This window comes from Plodia interpunctella, chromosome 13, assembly GCF_027563975.2.
Source record: "Plodia interpunctella isolate USDA-ARS_2022_Savannah chromosome 13, ilPloInte3.2, whole genome shotgun sequence".
Taxonomy (NCBI): Eukaryota; Metazoa; Arthropoda; class Insecta; order Lepidoptera; family Pyralidae; genus Plodia; species Plodia interpunctella.
The window spans coordinates 919,665-936,449 of record NC_071306.1 but is presented as its reverse complement, the minus strand read 5'-3'; the positions used below and the strand labels follow the sequence as shown (position 1 = coordinate 936,449).

The 16,785-nt window shown below is 37.8% G+C and overlaps 3 protein-coding genes and 1 non-coding gene across 4 annotated transcripts in view; 3 read left to right on the top strand and 1 right to left on the bottom strand.

Moving 5' to 3' along the window:
* Window positions 1-500: 500 nt before the first annotated feature.
* LOC128674989 (uncharacterized) lies at window positions 501-3,218 on the top strand. Its single transcript, XM_053754030.2, has 5 exons — window positions 501-684; window positions 1,493-1,648; window positions 2,138-2,233; window positions 2,766-2,908; window positions 3,000-3,218. The coding sequence occupies exons 1-5, from the start codon at window positions 637-639 to the stop codon at window positions 3,193-3,195; spliced, it is 639 nt and encodes a 212-aa protein (XP_053610005.1). The 5' UTR covers window positions 501-636; the 3' UTR covers window positions 3,196-3,218.
* Window positions 3,219-4,603: 1,385 nt separating this feature from the next.
* Window positions 4,604-4,764, top strand: LOC128675093 (U1 spliceosomal RNA). Its single transcript, XR_008405229.1, has one exon. It is a non-coding gene; the product is annotated as a U1 spliceosomal RNA (small nuclear RNA).
* Window positions 4,765-5,185: 421 nt separating this feature from the next.
* Ddx56 (DEAD-box helicase 56) lies at window positions 5,186-12,609 on the bottom strand. The gene is made up of 10 exons (XM_053753903.2): window positions 12,220-12,609; window positions 11,906-12,130; window positions 11,254-11,516; window positions 9,893-10,153; window positions 9,023-9,218; window positions 8,116-8,265; window positions 7,371-7,468; window positions 6,723-6,864; window positions 5,932-6,144; window positions 5,186-5,363 (listed from the first exon to the last, which is right to left on the bottom strand). Exons 1-10 carry the CDS (start codon window positions 12,277-12,279, stop codon window positions 5,292-5,294), a joined length of 1,680 nt encoding a protein of 559 aa, XP_053609878.1. The 5' UTR covers window positions 12,280-12,609; the 3' UTR covers window positions 5,186-5,291.
* Window positions 12,610-13,990: 1,381 nt separating this feature from the next.
* Ubr3 (Ubr3 ubiquitin ligase) overlaps window positions 13,991-16,785 on the top strand; it is a 68,349-nt gene continuing 65,554 nt past the window's right edge. Inside the window, exon 1 of the mRNA XM_053753812.2 lies at window positions 13,991-14,533. Within this exon, the coding sequence (XP_053609787.1) occupies window positions 14,317-14,533 (217 nt within the window). The 5' untranslated portion in view covers window positions 13,991-14,316. The remainder of the gene's footprint in view (window positions 14,534-16,785) is intronic.

Here is a 16,785-nt window from a genome sequence, read left to right as displayed (position 1 = left end):
CACACATATAACAAATTTCATAAAAATCGGTCTAGCGGTTTAGCCGTGAAACCTGAACTGAGACTGACAGACCTGAGACTGCATTTATAATATTACCTATATAAATCACTATATAAATAGTCATGTCATACTTTCGAAGAAGGTGTACTAACAGAACCGCAGACAAATATTTGTGATCACAGGCACACATTTTTACCCGCTCTGGGATACGAACCCAGGAGTCAAGATAGCGGACGAACGTGTTGACCACTACGCCACAGAGGTTGTCATATGAATGAGCATGACATTAAATTGCCATGGCCTATATAAACACAGAATTTATTTACCAAAATAGATAAACATAATTATCAAATCATTGTGGATTATTAAGTTATTTGTTGCTTTGTATCTATTTATTTATTTATAGTCTAAGCAACATAGACAAGGAAAAATCTTGTAGCGATGCCAAACTAAAAACAGCCATAGAAATCAAATTTAAATTAAAAAGTTACTTATTTACCATAAACAGTCCACGGCAATATGTCAAATTGGTCATCATGACACAGCAATCAAAATGTTTCGGTTAAAGGGGGCTAGATAAATTCAATTTGTATTTAGGCAAATGCTCGGAGGTAGCCAAAGCTGCCAAGTTTTGTGATGTGCTTGGAGTCACTGTTGGGCTACGTGCAGACTGAAACCATTCTGGTAATGTTGACAAACTTCGAAACTCCTCACTATCAATCGTTCCAATTGATAGTGAGGACGATTGGAGATTAACGTTCAAAAAGGATTTGAACGTTAATCTCCGGGTCTACTGGACCGATTTGAATACATTTTGGCTTACAGCCACTCTCATGAGGAACGCTATAGACAATGTATAATCCTAAAATCTTCATAGGAACAAGGTCGATGGGCTCTTCTACCTTATCCATGAGTTACTTTAATACGAGTAATAGAGAATATGATGGTATTTCTACAACTAGGTATCTATATGCGTCTGTGATACACCAATGGATTTGCTGAGGGACCTGTTTCTTCTTCCTATTTAAGAGCTATGCTCTTGTCGGTGGAGTATACGCCACACCTCTCTATCCTCGGCTTTGCTTTAAGCTTTGGTTTGCTTAAGGTTTCGATACGACACAACGCCTGCCTTCTCTTTCAGTTGGCTCTTCCTCGGTCTCCCTGGACCGGTTTCTTTCCACACATCAGCAGTATATATAAATATATATATTTCTCTAACACCAACAATGCAGCTGGTCGAATGGAATATATGATAGAAGAGCCAATAGCTCGGCTTCCATGGAAAATTTGAAATTAGATTAGAAATTTTTCGAAATTAGATTTTTCCAGATTTTACGTTTAAACGGTTTGGCTTTTTCGTACTACTAATCAGGCAACAAACTGATGGTAATGGTGAACCCTGAATCTTTTCACATCCTCTTTGAAAAACTTCATGTCGTAGTTGTTAGGAAAAATCATGGCATGGTTTTATTCCATTAATATTATATCACAGGTGGTGGAATGGGCAAAATGCGGAGAGGGCCTTATATCAGTGGTGCCGACAGTTCTCTGGGCAATAGGGTCCGCTGCGCTGGCGCACCGCCTGCTGACCATGTTGTTCCGAAGATTCGTGTTTAGAAGAGTCCCGCTCTGGGAAGTTATGTTGCAGGTCAGTCAGAAGGCAAGTCGGACGCAGACGAAAGAAAACTGAAGAAGATGAGCTAGCGTCGCCAAATAAGATTACTTTCACACAACTTCCCAACCATCACATGATGAGGAACAAAAGATCCAGTTTCGACAACCATCCTTAACTTGCATCCTTAGCAGGTTTCCTTAGCTCGCAGCATCAGCATGCATCTATTCATCACACATCCACAGTACAGTACATCACACACACCGTTCATTGCATCAAGCAACAGTGCTATGCTACGTGAATCAATGAATGTGATTGGTGGATTCAAAACCGTTGTATCCGAAAAAAACAGCCTCGCTTTGTGTTGGGCTTCGCTTCAAAACTGTTTTTTGCCAACCTTCGACGAAAATGACATCTTTTCCAGTTTTATGTTATAGTCCGTGTAAAAGGATCAGAATTAGCGACAGTCATAGACGAGTGAACAGTCCAGTACGTAGTTAATTATACTTTTGTCGTACCTTTCAGAACCTACTGTTTGTTTGGATGGTAATATATAGCCTGCAGTTCTGGTTTGTCCTCGTAAGATTTCTAAAAGCGCTTGTGGACTATTGGTATGAGGAGGCAAGTATCTATCTACAATTAGATTTATTTTTTTTTAGTAAATGGTGGCTCATGACTCATGCCATAGTAGGATATCCTCCCTGATTTCTTTGAATTAAGTATATTCGTCATATCTTCGTTGATATTTGTCAAGCACACGTCAGAAGATCTGCCATGACTTTTCACGTTTGCTGATGATACAAATGTCGCTTCCACCTGATCACGGCAGAAGGGGATAATCCAAGAAGTTCTGGCTTGATGTCTTCAAATATGATACGGTGCCAAAGTCTAAAAACTAAGGATACCAAAGACCGTGTGACGTGGAGGAGACAAAGTAGGGAAGCAGACCCTGGGATCCGACGCATAACGCACACACAATGTATGTGGTTATGATAAGGGTGACTCGAAAGTCCTGCGCTCAATCTCACCAATCTTTTACAGAGTTTATCGCAGCCGTCTCATTTCACACTTCACCGGTCACCGTTTACATGTTGGGGGCCCAAAAAAAATTGTGCTGATACCACTGTAAATCCAAAATAAAATTATGCCGCAGGATGACCAAAGCATGGCATTTGAGGAGGAGATGGAAGGTCGGAAGCTGATGCAGCAATGGATGATCTGGATGTGTGGCGCGGCGCCGCTGGTCAGCTACCTGCAGACGCGGCCGCGCGCGGAGACCCCGCCCCTCATGATCTGGTTAGAGATTCCGTACTGTGAACCACACACTTGACGTCCTTAGTGAAAGCTGGCACAAGGCCCAAAAAAATAAGTGTTGCTTTTTGTACAGGATAACAACCAGTCCGTGGCAGCGTCGAGAGATGGGGCCCTACGGGTACTACCTGAACCGTCCCCTGGCGTCCCTGCAGTCCTCCACGGACGTGCCGGTGAGGCAGCACGTGATGGCGCTGCGCAGGGCATTCAGCGACTCCAAGATCATTATCAGGGAGCCGCCCAAAAAGAAGCGGTACTCCAAATCTGTATAGTCGTCATTAAATGTGAATTATGATGTTGCTGTTTATTTTGAACCCCAAAAGCTATTGAAGCAGCTACCGACTACACTCAATCACCACTCAAGTTACACTGACTTCCGATTTATCTGTGTAAATCCAAAATCCCTAGACCCCTGGCTACTAAATCCGTTGTTGTCAAAACCGAGCCTAATAAAACTGCAGGGCTAACAAGCTACGATCAAGTGGACCCGAGTACAGATTTGAGCTCGCGACAGGCGAGGTGAGCCATTGATTGCGGAAAGAATGCTGTCACGCAATTATGTCCATTTCATGATATTACTCCCGTCTTTGATATTTAGAGCTCCATGACGCAATGGTTCCCGCAATGACCAGCTATAAGTTGTGGCAGTTAAGCCAAACAATGGTCGGACATCGGATGGGTGACCAAAAATTTATTTCCTCGAGCTCCCCCGTGCTTCTGACGGCACTCTAAGCTGTTGTTCCTGGCGCTATGTGCAGTTTTGAAACCAAAGCCCATACTTTTTGACAGTAGGGACATTACGTTCATGTCATAGTATTTTTTTCTGTCTATGATGTTGTTGACAATCCAAACAATTTTACTTAATATATTATAATATATATATTATATAACATTTTTCAAAGATTCAACCTGACATTCCTCTCAAACCCTGGTTCAATAAATACCGCTCCATCCACAAACACTCCACTTATACTATTATTAGACTCCGCACAGGTCATGCATGCTCCCCGGTGTTCTTAGCTAAAATAAAAATTAAAGACAACTCGCTATGTGAGTGCCGTCTAGACGAGGGTACACCTGATCACATATTTTTGAATGCTCAAAATTGTCTCCATCTCTATACGACTTGCTTCCCCCTTATGTCCCAAGACCTGTTAATATGCAATTTCTATTAACATTAGTTTTCTCTCCATTTATAATTATATTGGCAAAATTTATACAAAATAATATCTACTTATAATTTTTATTTACTTTATCCGTATGTATGTATGTATAAATATATTTATATACTTTTATATTTTAGGTTACACACTGATCCGTGTTTATAATATTATTATAACATATTATATTTCGTGTCAATTTCAACCTTGACGTTGGCAAAATCATCGTTTTGGCGAACGATGGAACCATTAAATTAAAAAAAAAACAACACTAATCACCTAGCAACCCAAAAAATACAAAGTTTACGAACTTAACCGACCCGGTGACAACGTCGCTGCTTTTCTCTTCACTGTTGAGTTTAGCAAGAAAATGTCATTTAAATGTAACTTGACGTTCCAATTTCAATCGGCGGGCCAGATATCCAATTGTCGTCAACAGATGTCGCTGTCCAAAATCTTACCTCGCGCAGGCGAGATTTTTTCGTCAGCATACATAACCCCGCGCAGGGCTGCCGCAGACATACTAACCTTGCGTAGGGTGTACCGTGATCAAGAAGGCGGTTGCCCCGGGCCGGCTCCGACCATTGCACTGCGGTTGGGCTCAGCTGGTCTGCGAGTACCCTAGTGGATACTTCGTACGTGTAATTTTTGGTAGTTGGACTTGCGTTCTGCGCGGTCCATTATTTCTCAACTACAAGCTATATAGATATCCATAGGTCCCATTACTTTGTGCTGCTTTGCGTCATCCGTCGACGGATCAAGGCAGAACAACGTAGAAACGGTATGAAGTTTCGACGTACGTCAACTAATGTCAGTTTCAAACCCAATAGAAAACAACGGAGCTTCAATTTACTGCGTCGTCGCAACTGAGCAATGGCCATTACCCATCGCGAAACGCGGTATAATTGGTATGGCAATAACAAACATATTTAACAAACGCATTCTATTCTTCTAGACAGACTATAGGAGTCAATGTTTCTTTTCATTATATTCTTTTTTCTTGCATAATATTTATTTGACTGCTGATAAAAACACTGTTTCCCCAATTCACGACAAAATAGTAAATTTAATTTTTCGCTATTAAAAAATAAAACATGCAAACTCCAAACGAAACAGTTTACTGCTCAGATCAGATAGCTTTTGGCATATACATGATAGCAATATAAAATATATATTTCATATAATTTCCACTCCTCATACTAACAGGTCTAAGTGTCGCCAGTCGTTGAGAGTTTCTTAGCTTTTAGGTGGAAACTGCGTAGCGGATTGTTTTGGCGGGCCTGGGGACAAATTATATGAATAAATAAAATCTGAATTAATTAATATCTAGAAACTTTTAACGCTTGATATAGACACATCAGCTGCTGAAGCTGCTTGTCCAAAAAAAATAACGCCACAGATAATGGCGTTGTATTGGTTCCCGCAAAATTTTGCCAAGTAATAGTTTGTTTATTTACAAAAACAATATAGGTAAATTATGTTTAAAAATACTTTCTTTTTTAATTATCAAAGAAGCCCAAAATAAGGCTGTAGAGAAGACACAAACAGTGCGATGTGGCAATCCGGTAAGGTTCTCGGCGGTTCTCAAACTTTTTTGAAATTCAGTACACATATGCAAATCTATGACCTAAAAACGGACATATAACATAAATAAATATATTTTTTTAATTTGGGGTAAACATTTGGAAAAATAACATTTATTATTAATGCAAAATATATTTGTTTCTTTCTAAAATCAATACTTTTTAAGTTTTTTTCGAAATATGTAATATTGGAGTCTTGTACCATATTTTTATTTAATATATTTTTTTTTTTACTAAAATCAAACAAAATATTTTCTCAACCCACCTGTCGTTTCAACCTCTTAACGTTCTCATAATTCTTCTTGCTCTTCTTCTTGACGGGCGCTTCCTCCTGATCCGCTTCGGGCTCCTCACTCCTCAGCGCCGCCGGCAGCAGGTACTCCGGTATGTGCGCCAGATGAGGCTGCAGCTTCACCGTGTGCAGCGCCTTGTCTCGTCTCAAGGCGGCTAGGTCTGTGGGATTCTCTTCAAAGTAACCCTGGGAAAGTGAATTTAGATTTTAGTGTGTGGTGGTGGGGGTGAGAAAGGGGGGAGTGGTAGGGTAGGTCAGGGAGAAGATTAGTCGTTCATCAACGCGTTATGTAGTGTATTTGTCATCATTTGTTACCACCCTCTCTTTTACATGCTCGCGTGTTCCTGGTTTCATTCTCGGATGTGGCGCATGGTCCGCATAAAAATATTTACGCTTTATATTTTAAAGATCCGACTAACAATCCGCTTTAGGAATGCTGTTGTCACTTATCAGCTATCAAGGGTGATCTTATCCTTTAATCACCGTACGATATCTACGAGGTTATGGAGTAGCCCTATCTTAGAGTTATACACATTGACACGGGTGATACGTTGGCACGAAAAAAGAACACATCTACCTCGCTACATACACAATGCCGCAGCAACGCCCACTAAACGCAATAAATCGTAAAGATGATTCGCAATACTACAGAGAGATGGCGCTACGGTCGGATCGCGGCCGAACTGACATGTCTAGAACGCGCTAGAACGAAGCGTTTGTGGTGGTCAAACAAATCAGCTTGTTGCAACTTCACTTTAACATACCTGCAACTTCTTGCAATTCAGCAGCTCCTGTTTGATCTCCTTCAGCCTGGCTTCCCTCACTGCGATCCTGGTGACCGCACGCCACGCATCTTTAGACCTGTATCTAAACCCTTCCACTTCTTCCAGCGCGAACTCGTACTTCCTGGGGCAATTTGAGCCGTATTATTATGGGGTTAAGAGCTGTTAGAGGGTAACTTTGTGGGGGCGAAATCAGTGAGAAGATTAGTCGTTCTTCAAAGCGATAAGTGCGATACTGTCATCATTTACGTGACGGCGTACAATTTTATTTTAGGAAATTGACGGGAAATAAGACTGATTAGTACTGAAAGCATATATTTGATATTGGATTATAAACAAATAATTTAAAAGATTTCTTGTTTTGTTTTATTATTAAAGAAAAAATTACCTATTTAAGAGACATTGATCACAAATCCTTACATATTATAAAACAAAATCCTCTTCCGAGTCTGTCTGTCCGCGATAAACTCAAAAACTACTACACAGATATTCATGCGGTATTCACCAATACTTAGTGTGATTCCAGAGGAAGGTTTAGGTGTATAATCTATTACGTTTTTATCCGAGCGAAACAGGGGTGGGCAATTAACAAATTTAGTGAACAGAATATATATGTAGTGCAATACTTACTGTAACACCTTTTGACTGTTAAATCCTTTCGCTAAATGGGACTCCACTGCGTCCATTAGAGGCTTCTCCCGTATCGACACGAATGACAACACCGATCCCTACAATATTGATTTACCGTTTAAATCTAAATAATAAGTAACTTATTACATATTTGGTCAAATATTGCTAACAGGGCCATATTGGCAGGGCAGGGGAATGCGGAAGGATATTGATGGGTTCTTGCGGGTGTGGCTGCGTGGACAAGCTGCCCTTGAAGGTAGTTCCCTTTAAAGCTACCAATACACTAGGCAACACTTGACGCGCAACATATCACTCCATCTCACGCATTACCATTGACTCGAGTGAAATAGCACATAGTCGATCTCACTCATGCAAATTGTAATGAAAAGGAATGAACCATATGTAGCGCGTCAAATGTTCTACACAAAAAGCGCACGATACGCACATTGGGTTTCAGAATACCTACCCATTGATGTACCTTCTCACCTTTTTATTTTGACCCTCAATCTAGTCTGATTGGAAGCAGAGATGAGCTCTAAGATGCTACACACAAGCTCAAAATGCCCATTCATTCTTGCATTGAAGGTAAATAAATAAATATATAGGGACAAAATCACACAGATTGAGCTAGCCCCAAATTAAGTTCGAGACTTGTGTTATTGTTGAACCCGGGATCTCAAGTGTAACAGTGATGACCATTAGGCCACAGAGGTCGTAGAACACTGCTAAATTGTGATTGTCATACCTGATTGTTCCCCCTGGCCGTCCGGCCAGCTCTGTGCACGTAGGAGTTGACGTCGAGCGGGAAGTCAAAGTTGATGACGTTGGCGACGTGCTGGAAGTCAATGCCGCGGGACACGCCCGACTCCTTGTCACGCTTGCGCTTCGACGCTTGCTATTGAAACGTTTTGTTTGTAATATCATTAATTATGTAAATACATATTGAATGTACATTACGATACTAAAACTGTGTGATTTGTTACAGTCAAAAATCGATAATTTGAGAGAATATATTTACGCGTCATAGTTATAGTGGAGAAACAAGTTATTTGTAACTGCATCGTGCACGAATGCCTCACTACGGTTAAGAATAACAGAGGAACAGTCGAGTAAGAAAACCCCACTTATAATGACATAGTTTTTTCATTAGATAACCCTGCACAGGCCTCAATTTTGAGGGCACTTGCACTGAACAACCTAGCTCGCGAGTGCAAGACGTACTATCCAAACTACGTACTGTACTGAATATTTTATACTATTACTGAATATTTTATAGGGAAACAATTTTTTTACCGTGCTATCTCCTTGACTTTGGCAAAATCATCATTCTGGCGAACAATAGAGCCATAACACAAGAAAAGGAAGAAAAGATTAATAGGCTGCCCAGGCTCAGTTTCTTTTACCACTAATTATTAAAAATATCATTGATTAGAGGTTGATAAAAAATTAAAATCAAAAATGTAACTACAATTTAACCTACTCAATACACATTCTGTTTCTACAAGCTTGGTTTTTAGGCAATGACACACACTACTGTTGTATCACGGGTCCGATAGATTTGTCTGTGCTGGAAATCGAACGCCAGGACCTCCATATAGCGGGCGGACGTGGTGACCACAACGCCACGGAGGTCGTCAAATTAAGTTTATTACCTTTTTCTTCTTAGTTCTCTCTTCAATAGGTAATATCCCACCATCGGGCTTCTCCAAGGCCTTCTCATCTGAAGCTATGATGATCTGGTACCGACCGCGGTTGAACTGGTCCACTGATAGGCATCGTACTGCTGCGGGCAACTCGGAGTTCAGCACGCATGAAGCTATTTTGAACTGCTCCAAGTATAGTTTTAACCTGGTGACAACATTAGATTCTATAGATATGTATATATAATAGAATAGAATAGATCTTAGATGTTTATCTATATATGTATTTGTTATAAAATATAGTATCGTTGAGTTAGTACCCCATAACACAAATCTCGAATTTACTTTGGGGATAGCTCAATCTAGCAAAGGTGGTGGTGTAATGGTTAAGACGCCCGCCTGTGGATCGAAAGGTCCTAGGTTCGAATCCTATTCGTGCCACTGAGTTTGTATACCAATCTGACTCATGTATAGTAGTTTTCATCGACCATCACTTGCTTCGGGTGAAGGAAAAACATCGTGAGGAAACCTGCACACTTGTTGATTATTAACTTGTGTGTGAAATTGAGAAGGCAATGGCAAACCATTGCATTAACAATGCCAAGAAAGTTGTTACGTGTGTTTAACTTCATGTAATGACTACGACCCTCAGTTATGAGGAATACAACTATGAAGAAGAAGAGAGCTCAATATGTGAGATTTGTCCTTATATATTTATTATATATAAGTTTTGACTAAGTAATCAAACATGAATGTGCACATAGGCAATTAAATTTAATTAACATAAAATAATTGATTAATACTTAATTTAACAGCCAAGTTTAGCAAACTTTTTGCGTTAGCCATAGCCTGCATAAAATAGTGAATGTGAATTGTACTTACTTGTAACACCGATCCACTGTCCTCACAAAAATAATACTCTTCCCCCTGATGAGGTTTAATTTTAGCAGAGCATATAAAATGGCGGCTTTATCATCTTCCTCCGCAAACAAATGGTAGTGCTGGAGCTGAGAGGAAGGCGCCAATTCGGGCTCTTCAAGTTTCAACGTGACCGGGTTGCGTAGGACTATCTTCTTTAGGCTTAAAACATCATCTGACAGTGTAGCCGAGGCCAACACAGCTTGGTATATTTTTGGCAAGTGGCTAGAAAAGGAAAACGGAATGAAAAATGGTGACAAAAGTTTAAAATTACAAAATATTAAATTTTTCTTGTAAAGTAAAAAGTAAAAAATAAAAACCAAAATTTAATCAAAAATGCCCCGCCCTGAATAGCACGGGGTCAAAAGTGCCCATTATGCTTGCAATTGCATTAAATCTTAAAAAAAAAAAGTTATAACTTTATTTTTTTATTTTAAACTATTTTTTGTCGAGGCTTCAGTTTTGCTCAGTGCGACTATGCCAGGCTCATGGGAAAATTCCATTTTATTTGGTATTATGTCTGCCTTTGCGTCATCACCCCTCTCCAGAAACTTTAGAATAATTTTAAACATTTTTTTAACCATTTGTTTTCCGTTCTGGAGAGATAGTATCGGAGAGATAGTATCGGAGAGATAGTACCGGAGAGATAGTATCGGAGAGATAGTATCGGAGAGATAGTATCGGAGAGATAGTATCGGAGAGATAGTATCGGAGAGATAGTACCGGAGAGATAGTATCGGAGAGATAGTATCGGAGAGATAGTATCGGAGAGATAGTATCGGGGAGATAGTATCGGAGAGATAGTATCGGAGAGATAGTATCGGAGAGATAGTATCGGAGAGATAGTACCGGATAGATAGTATCGGAGTGATAGTATCGGAGTGATAGTATCGGAGAGATAGTACCGGAGAGATAGTATCGGAGAGATAGTATCGGAGAGATAGTATTGGAGAGATAGTATGGGAGAGATAGTATCGGAGAGATAGTATCGGAGTGATAGTATCGGAGAGATAGTATCGGGTTGAAAGCCCAATCACATATTATTCTTAAATCTTTGAGAGCTTATGAATTACTCCAATAGAACAGCAAAAACTAATGATACTGGTATTAAAGCTGGCTAGCTAACAAACACCAACAATTTATTTTTTAAAATGGTATTTGTTTGGAATAGGAAGTCAATCAGAAAGTGCATCAAATAAATTTGCTTAAAGCCAACAATGGGTGATATGAAGTTGGTATTTGATTGGAGCAATTTGATCTTATAAATTGCTGTCATCATGATGATGAATGACTGTGACAAAAAAACTCATAATAGAAGTACTCACCTTAATAACTCTTTGATTTCAGCTTCATATCCAAATGAGAATATTAAATCGGCCTCATCCACCACCAGCATGGCCAGTTCTTCCTTCAACCTCAAGTTATTAGCCTTCAAATGAGCGAGTACTCGAGACGGTGTTGACACAACTATGTCTGGTTTGTCAAGTAACAATGATTTCTGTATTTGCATGTCTCCACTCGAGGATATGTCCACACACCTCACTTCTCTCGCACATTTGAGGGTTAAATCGCCAATTACTGATGCTATCTGGATATTTCAATAAAAAATATTTGTATGAGATGTGATAACTAAAGTGCTGGTGCTGTCAAGGTAAATAATTTATACATCCAATTGAATTCTTGACAAGCTATAGAATTATGTGGTGTGTGTGGTACACACCACATAATTCTATAGCTTGTCAAGTGGTACACACCACATAATTCTATAGCTTGTCAAGTGTAATAAAATCATTATAAATGTGGCTCTTATACACTTTAAAAGCTAGCTTTAAAAATGAGCATGTTCACATATAGTAGTTATAATATAAGCCTTATTCTATACATATTTTTCCCCATATCCACCATGGAAAACAGATGTGATAAGCCTTTTTTACATAAGTATAAAACTATAAAGAAACCACAAAATGAAACACTAACCTGTCCACATAACTCCTTGCTGGGTGACAACACCAAAGCCCTGATACTCTGATGTCGGCTTGTGTTCTTCAAGTTCAGGACCTTTTGTATAACAGGAACAGTGAACGCTGCAGTCTTCCCCGACCCAGTTCGTGCTCTCATAAGGACGTCTTTACCCTCCAGCAGCAAAGGAATGGCAGTAGCTTGGATAAGTGTTGGCTCACTCCACGATAACTGAGATATAGCCTGCAAGAATATGAGTATGAAGATATGTTACGTACTGTAATTTAGTTCTGGATGATTACACATTCATATTAAGCGAAATGTACAATTACCTTTAGAATCCGATCGTCTAACTCCATTTCATGAAACATAACCTTCTTTTCTTCATCCATGTTAATGTTTGTGAAAGTGAATACGGTTATAATAATATAAAAGTGTGTTTGTTCCTGTTAAGTACCACAAATGAGTATAAAAAATACACTACACGTTGCTGAGCTGAAATGAAAAACACGAAAGAAATAAACACGCGCACATTTATTTATCCCTTCTGTCTGCACTTCGGCTCTTCACTCTTCTGATAGGCTGCTCTGTTGGCTGTCATAGTTATGTCAATGTCAAGCATCCGTCAAGTACTTTTTGGTCAAGTATAGGTCAAGGCATTGGTCAAGGCAACATAATTCAAATAGAGGATTCATTGCAAGACCAAATACAACAAGTTTGTCAACGGAAATGGTTCAGTTTTAGTTCAAGAATCTAAATTATCATAAATTATTATATCTATATCTTAAGATAGGTACCGAAAAAATAACAGAAAAGTTCAGAACTTTATAAAGTTTGAGTACTATTTTATTTCTATAACTGATATTGGTTTTCTTAATTTATTAAAATTGTTAACTATGTGTTTCATTTGCTTATTATTACACCTACAATAAATTACACGACTAAGTCTGAATATACATATTTTTTAAATATCTCTTTTTTAAATGCGCACTCTATATTTTGTATGTAAATTTGAAAATTTGAAACTCCGTGGAAAAATAGACAACATCCAAAATTCTGTGGGTTGCCAGAGAGCAATTTATTATTTCCTTGTCGAGACGAACGCTGTAATCGTAACGTATAAACCTACGGTTTTTTGTAACTACCTAAAAAAAAATAAGTAACTTATTTAATAAAAGGAGGATAAGACCACAGATATAAGAACATCAATGTAATGTTCTTATATCTGTGGATATGACATATGGAAAATCAAAATACCCCGAATAACATAGCACGTAGAATGGTGTATTCATTCAACTATAGTATCATTAAAATGATTAAAATTATGGAGTGGTATCATTTTTAAAACCATTAGAATGTATTTTCAAACAATTCCACTCCCAATACTTGTCTAAATAAATTAGTTATAGGAACGGTAGATATTGTAAGTTTAAAATCATTATAAAATCAAATATAAATAGCAACTGCAAGGTCGTTAAAACGTCTGCTACCTACATGAAATAGAAAAGGTTCGTACCTGTGGTTCGTACTATGTCTCGTTAATAGAATAATTATTATGTATATATATAAAGCGCGAAAGTGTAAACAGTGGATATATGAAATTCTTTAAAATATGCAAAATTACAATCCTAATCACTCTCAATAATCATTATTTCTTTTCACTACCTATTCAGGGAAAATGTACCTTTTATTTTATTTTTTTGTAAGACGATGTTCAATTGAACTGGAAGATGACAACAGCATAGAATAAAACACCCACAATTTTTTCTTTTTATTTTCTTGTGGCGTTTGCCAAAACACAAATAATAACAAACCTTTAAATGTACCTACATTATACGTACGTAAATGACCGTGACCGCTGAAACCATGTTAGAGGTAATATCTGTGCTGAAACCGCACTATATAACAATGTTGCTAGTACCTAATGCAAATGACTTAACTAAGGGTACTAAGTGTATTTGTTGTCTTTGCAATATCTTTAATCCACATACAATAAGTATAAATATTTTATAGAAATTATGTATGAGGAAAATTCCACAAACAAATGAAATGAGGACAATCCCTTGGGGTAATTATGTAAATACTTTGGGGTAATATATTTTTTAATAATGTTAACACCGAACGAATGGCCGAGTTGTTTCTACATTGCATTATTTTCAACTTGTGAAACTAAAAAGAAGTACATTTTACGCTTATTTTTATTTCTATTTAGTTGTTGATATCCCACATTAGAAAGACATTTTAAATCTATCAAGTGTTAACAAAGTTCAAAGATGTTGCGCTATGAAGGCGTTACGGGCCACAGTTCATTGCCTTATGTAAAACTCGAAATGGTGTTTCTTCCGTGAGTGACCGAAATAATACAGTGACTTATGTGTGTAGTGTTCCTAGTGAGTTTTGGTGCCTGCGCTAGTTGAAAAAGTGTCAAAATGTCTACTTCTTCGGCGCAAGTGTTGATGAAAAAGGGCAAGCGGGGTGCAGCTGGATATATACACGCGGAGTGCGTCAACGGTTCTCCGCAGCACCTCGGACCCTTGCTGGATGTGCTGCTGAATCCTAGCAAAGCCATCGACGAGTGGGAGACGGTAGATTGGTGTCGATGGCTTATTGCTGGCGGTCGAACGCCCGACGAATTCGCAGCCATCGGTAAGTACCAATGATAAAGTAACTGTACTTCTGCCTCTGGATTTGTCTTTTCTAGGTTATGAGGACTGAGTACCACTTATAGCGGAATTAAATGCGTTCTAGAGTCATCTTGAGCAAATATCTATATTCTGGTAGGCTCAATGACCTTCAGTTGTTTGACATTTTGCACCATTGTATTTGTTTTCAGTGTATTGAACATACCTACAGTGAAATAGCAACAACCAACAACTTTGTCCCATTTGTTCTTATCTTGTAAACAATGTGTTTTACAGATAAAATGTGATTAGTTTTGTCATTATTTACAACAAAACTATTTACTTTCTTGTTTGTTGTGGACAATAATCATAAAAATATGTACACCTTTGTCAAACAAGAATCTTGCCTTGTCCATATTTGATTACTCAGTGTTATAATAAATGATTCACTGCATTACCCATGCAGTTGATCATAAAAAGAACTTAGTATTTGATGATTCTACTTGATGCAAAAAAGATTATTTTTCTTAGGAATCAGGTAGAAATGTGGAAAATGAATTGCAAATCAATATATATTTTTGTTAATATTTTTCTCTATCCTTCATCAAACATAATTTTTTGCACCAGGTGTGTGTACTTGTGTTTTTTTTTAAATTTAAGCTTTGCACAACATAAAAGTTAATATTGGACACAAGGCATTCTCTACTGACTGGCATAAAATTGAACTAAATTGAAAAAGGCAAATAGGGGGGTGCTTTAAAAATGAATTGATAATTATAAACACAAGTAAAATTCAATTTTTATGTTGCAAGTAGTATAGACAAAAAATGATAACAATTACTTTTTAGTACTGATTTGTGAGCTAACTGATTTTGATACAGTTTTGCTGTTATTTAGACAATTTATCTCTCAAATAGTTCTATTCTAGTGTGTCCAATAATATATGTATGTGGCTATGGGCAAACACGACTGTGGACTCTTAAAGGAAGAAGCTTATGAGAATAGTTTTTTTTTAGAACCATTTTTGTTGAGCTGATTTTAATTTTTTCCCAGAAATAAAAGTTTCATTCAAATATTATCGGATAATGGGCCTTAATGATTTGGCACAAATCATAGCCACTAAAATTACACCTGAATCAACATTGATTGTATTGTAACTAGTCAATTTGTTATTGTACATGCTGCACAAAAATCATAATTTGATAAATTCATTGTGGTTTCCAATTCTTTGAAGCTCTGGGAGTGCAGACTTCATGATGTCTCTCTCAACTTCATGTATTCGCAGTTGCATCTGAACCCTAAAAAAAGCTTTACAGCCCTGAGTCAGTTAAGCCGCTATGTATTCTTTGATTTTATTGATTATCATCTACCATGGCTATATGTCCTTTGATCGCCTCGTACGACATTCACTTGAGGATATTAAGTGGTCTTATTCTAGGGCGGAACCACACGACACAAAGACTTCACCTGTCCATCATCTATACCTATCAATTCTGTTTAAAACTGTGATTATAAAGTTCCTTTATATTTCTAAGGTACACATATCATGCAATCATTGGTTATCACAACAATGTCAAGGTTGCAGGAAGGTTTGGATGCAGGCCAATAAGACTATGTGTGTTGTGTGTCAACAACATGGGCTTATTAAAAAAGATTAATTAATTTTAAGAAAATCTATGGGCTTATCCCACTAGAAATTTGCTTTTTTTATACGAGTAGACTTAGAAATTACAAATACATTCAAAGCATTCAGAAAATATAATGCTCTATGAAATTTGTAACAATTGTATGTAATATTAATATAACCTGTTTTGTCAAATAGAGATTTTGATTCAAAGAGAACTGATCGGTGGTGGCTCTGGGGAGGTATGAAAGGAAATGGAGGAGATCTTTGCCCAGCATAGGACAATGGAGGTCAGATATATTAATTTAGGTTTAATAAATTATACTAGTGTTTCATGTTGCATCTGAGAAGCACTACTACTCTAGCACATGAGATCTATTTTTTATACCCGTAAGTGATAAGGGGTTACTTAAGGGGTATAAAAAATAGATGAAAATCTAATTTCAGACCTATGAGAATGTTATATTTTTAGATTAATTCAATTAGAAAGTACCTAGATGAATGATTAAGTCAGTTTTGTTTATGCAACCTCACGTGGCTGTTTGAATATCAGTGTTTTTGTGATAGCCTTATCAGTATTTTATTTATTTGCAGTGTATTCAGTATTACTTGCATTACACATGTGTATGTGTACTGATATGGTCGCATGTAGC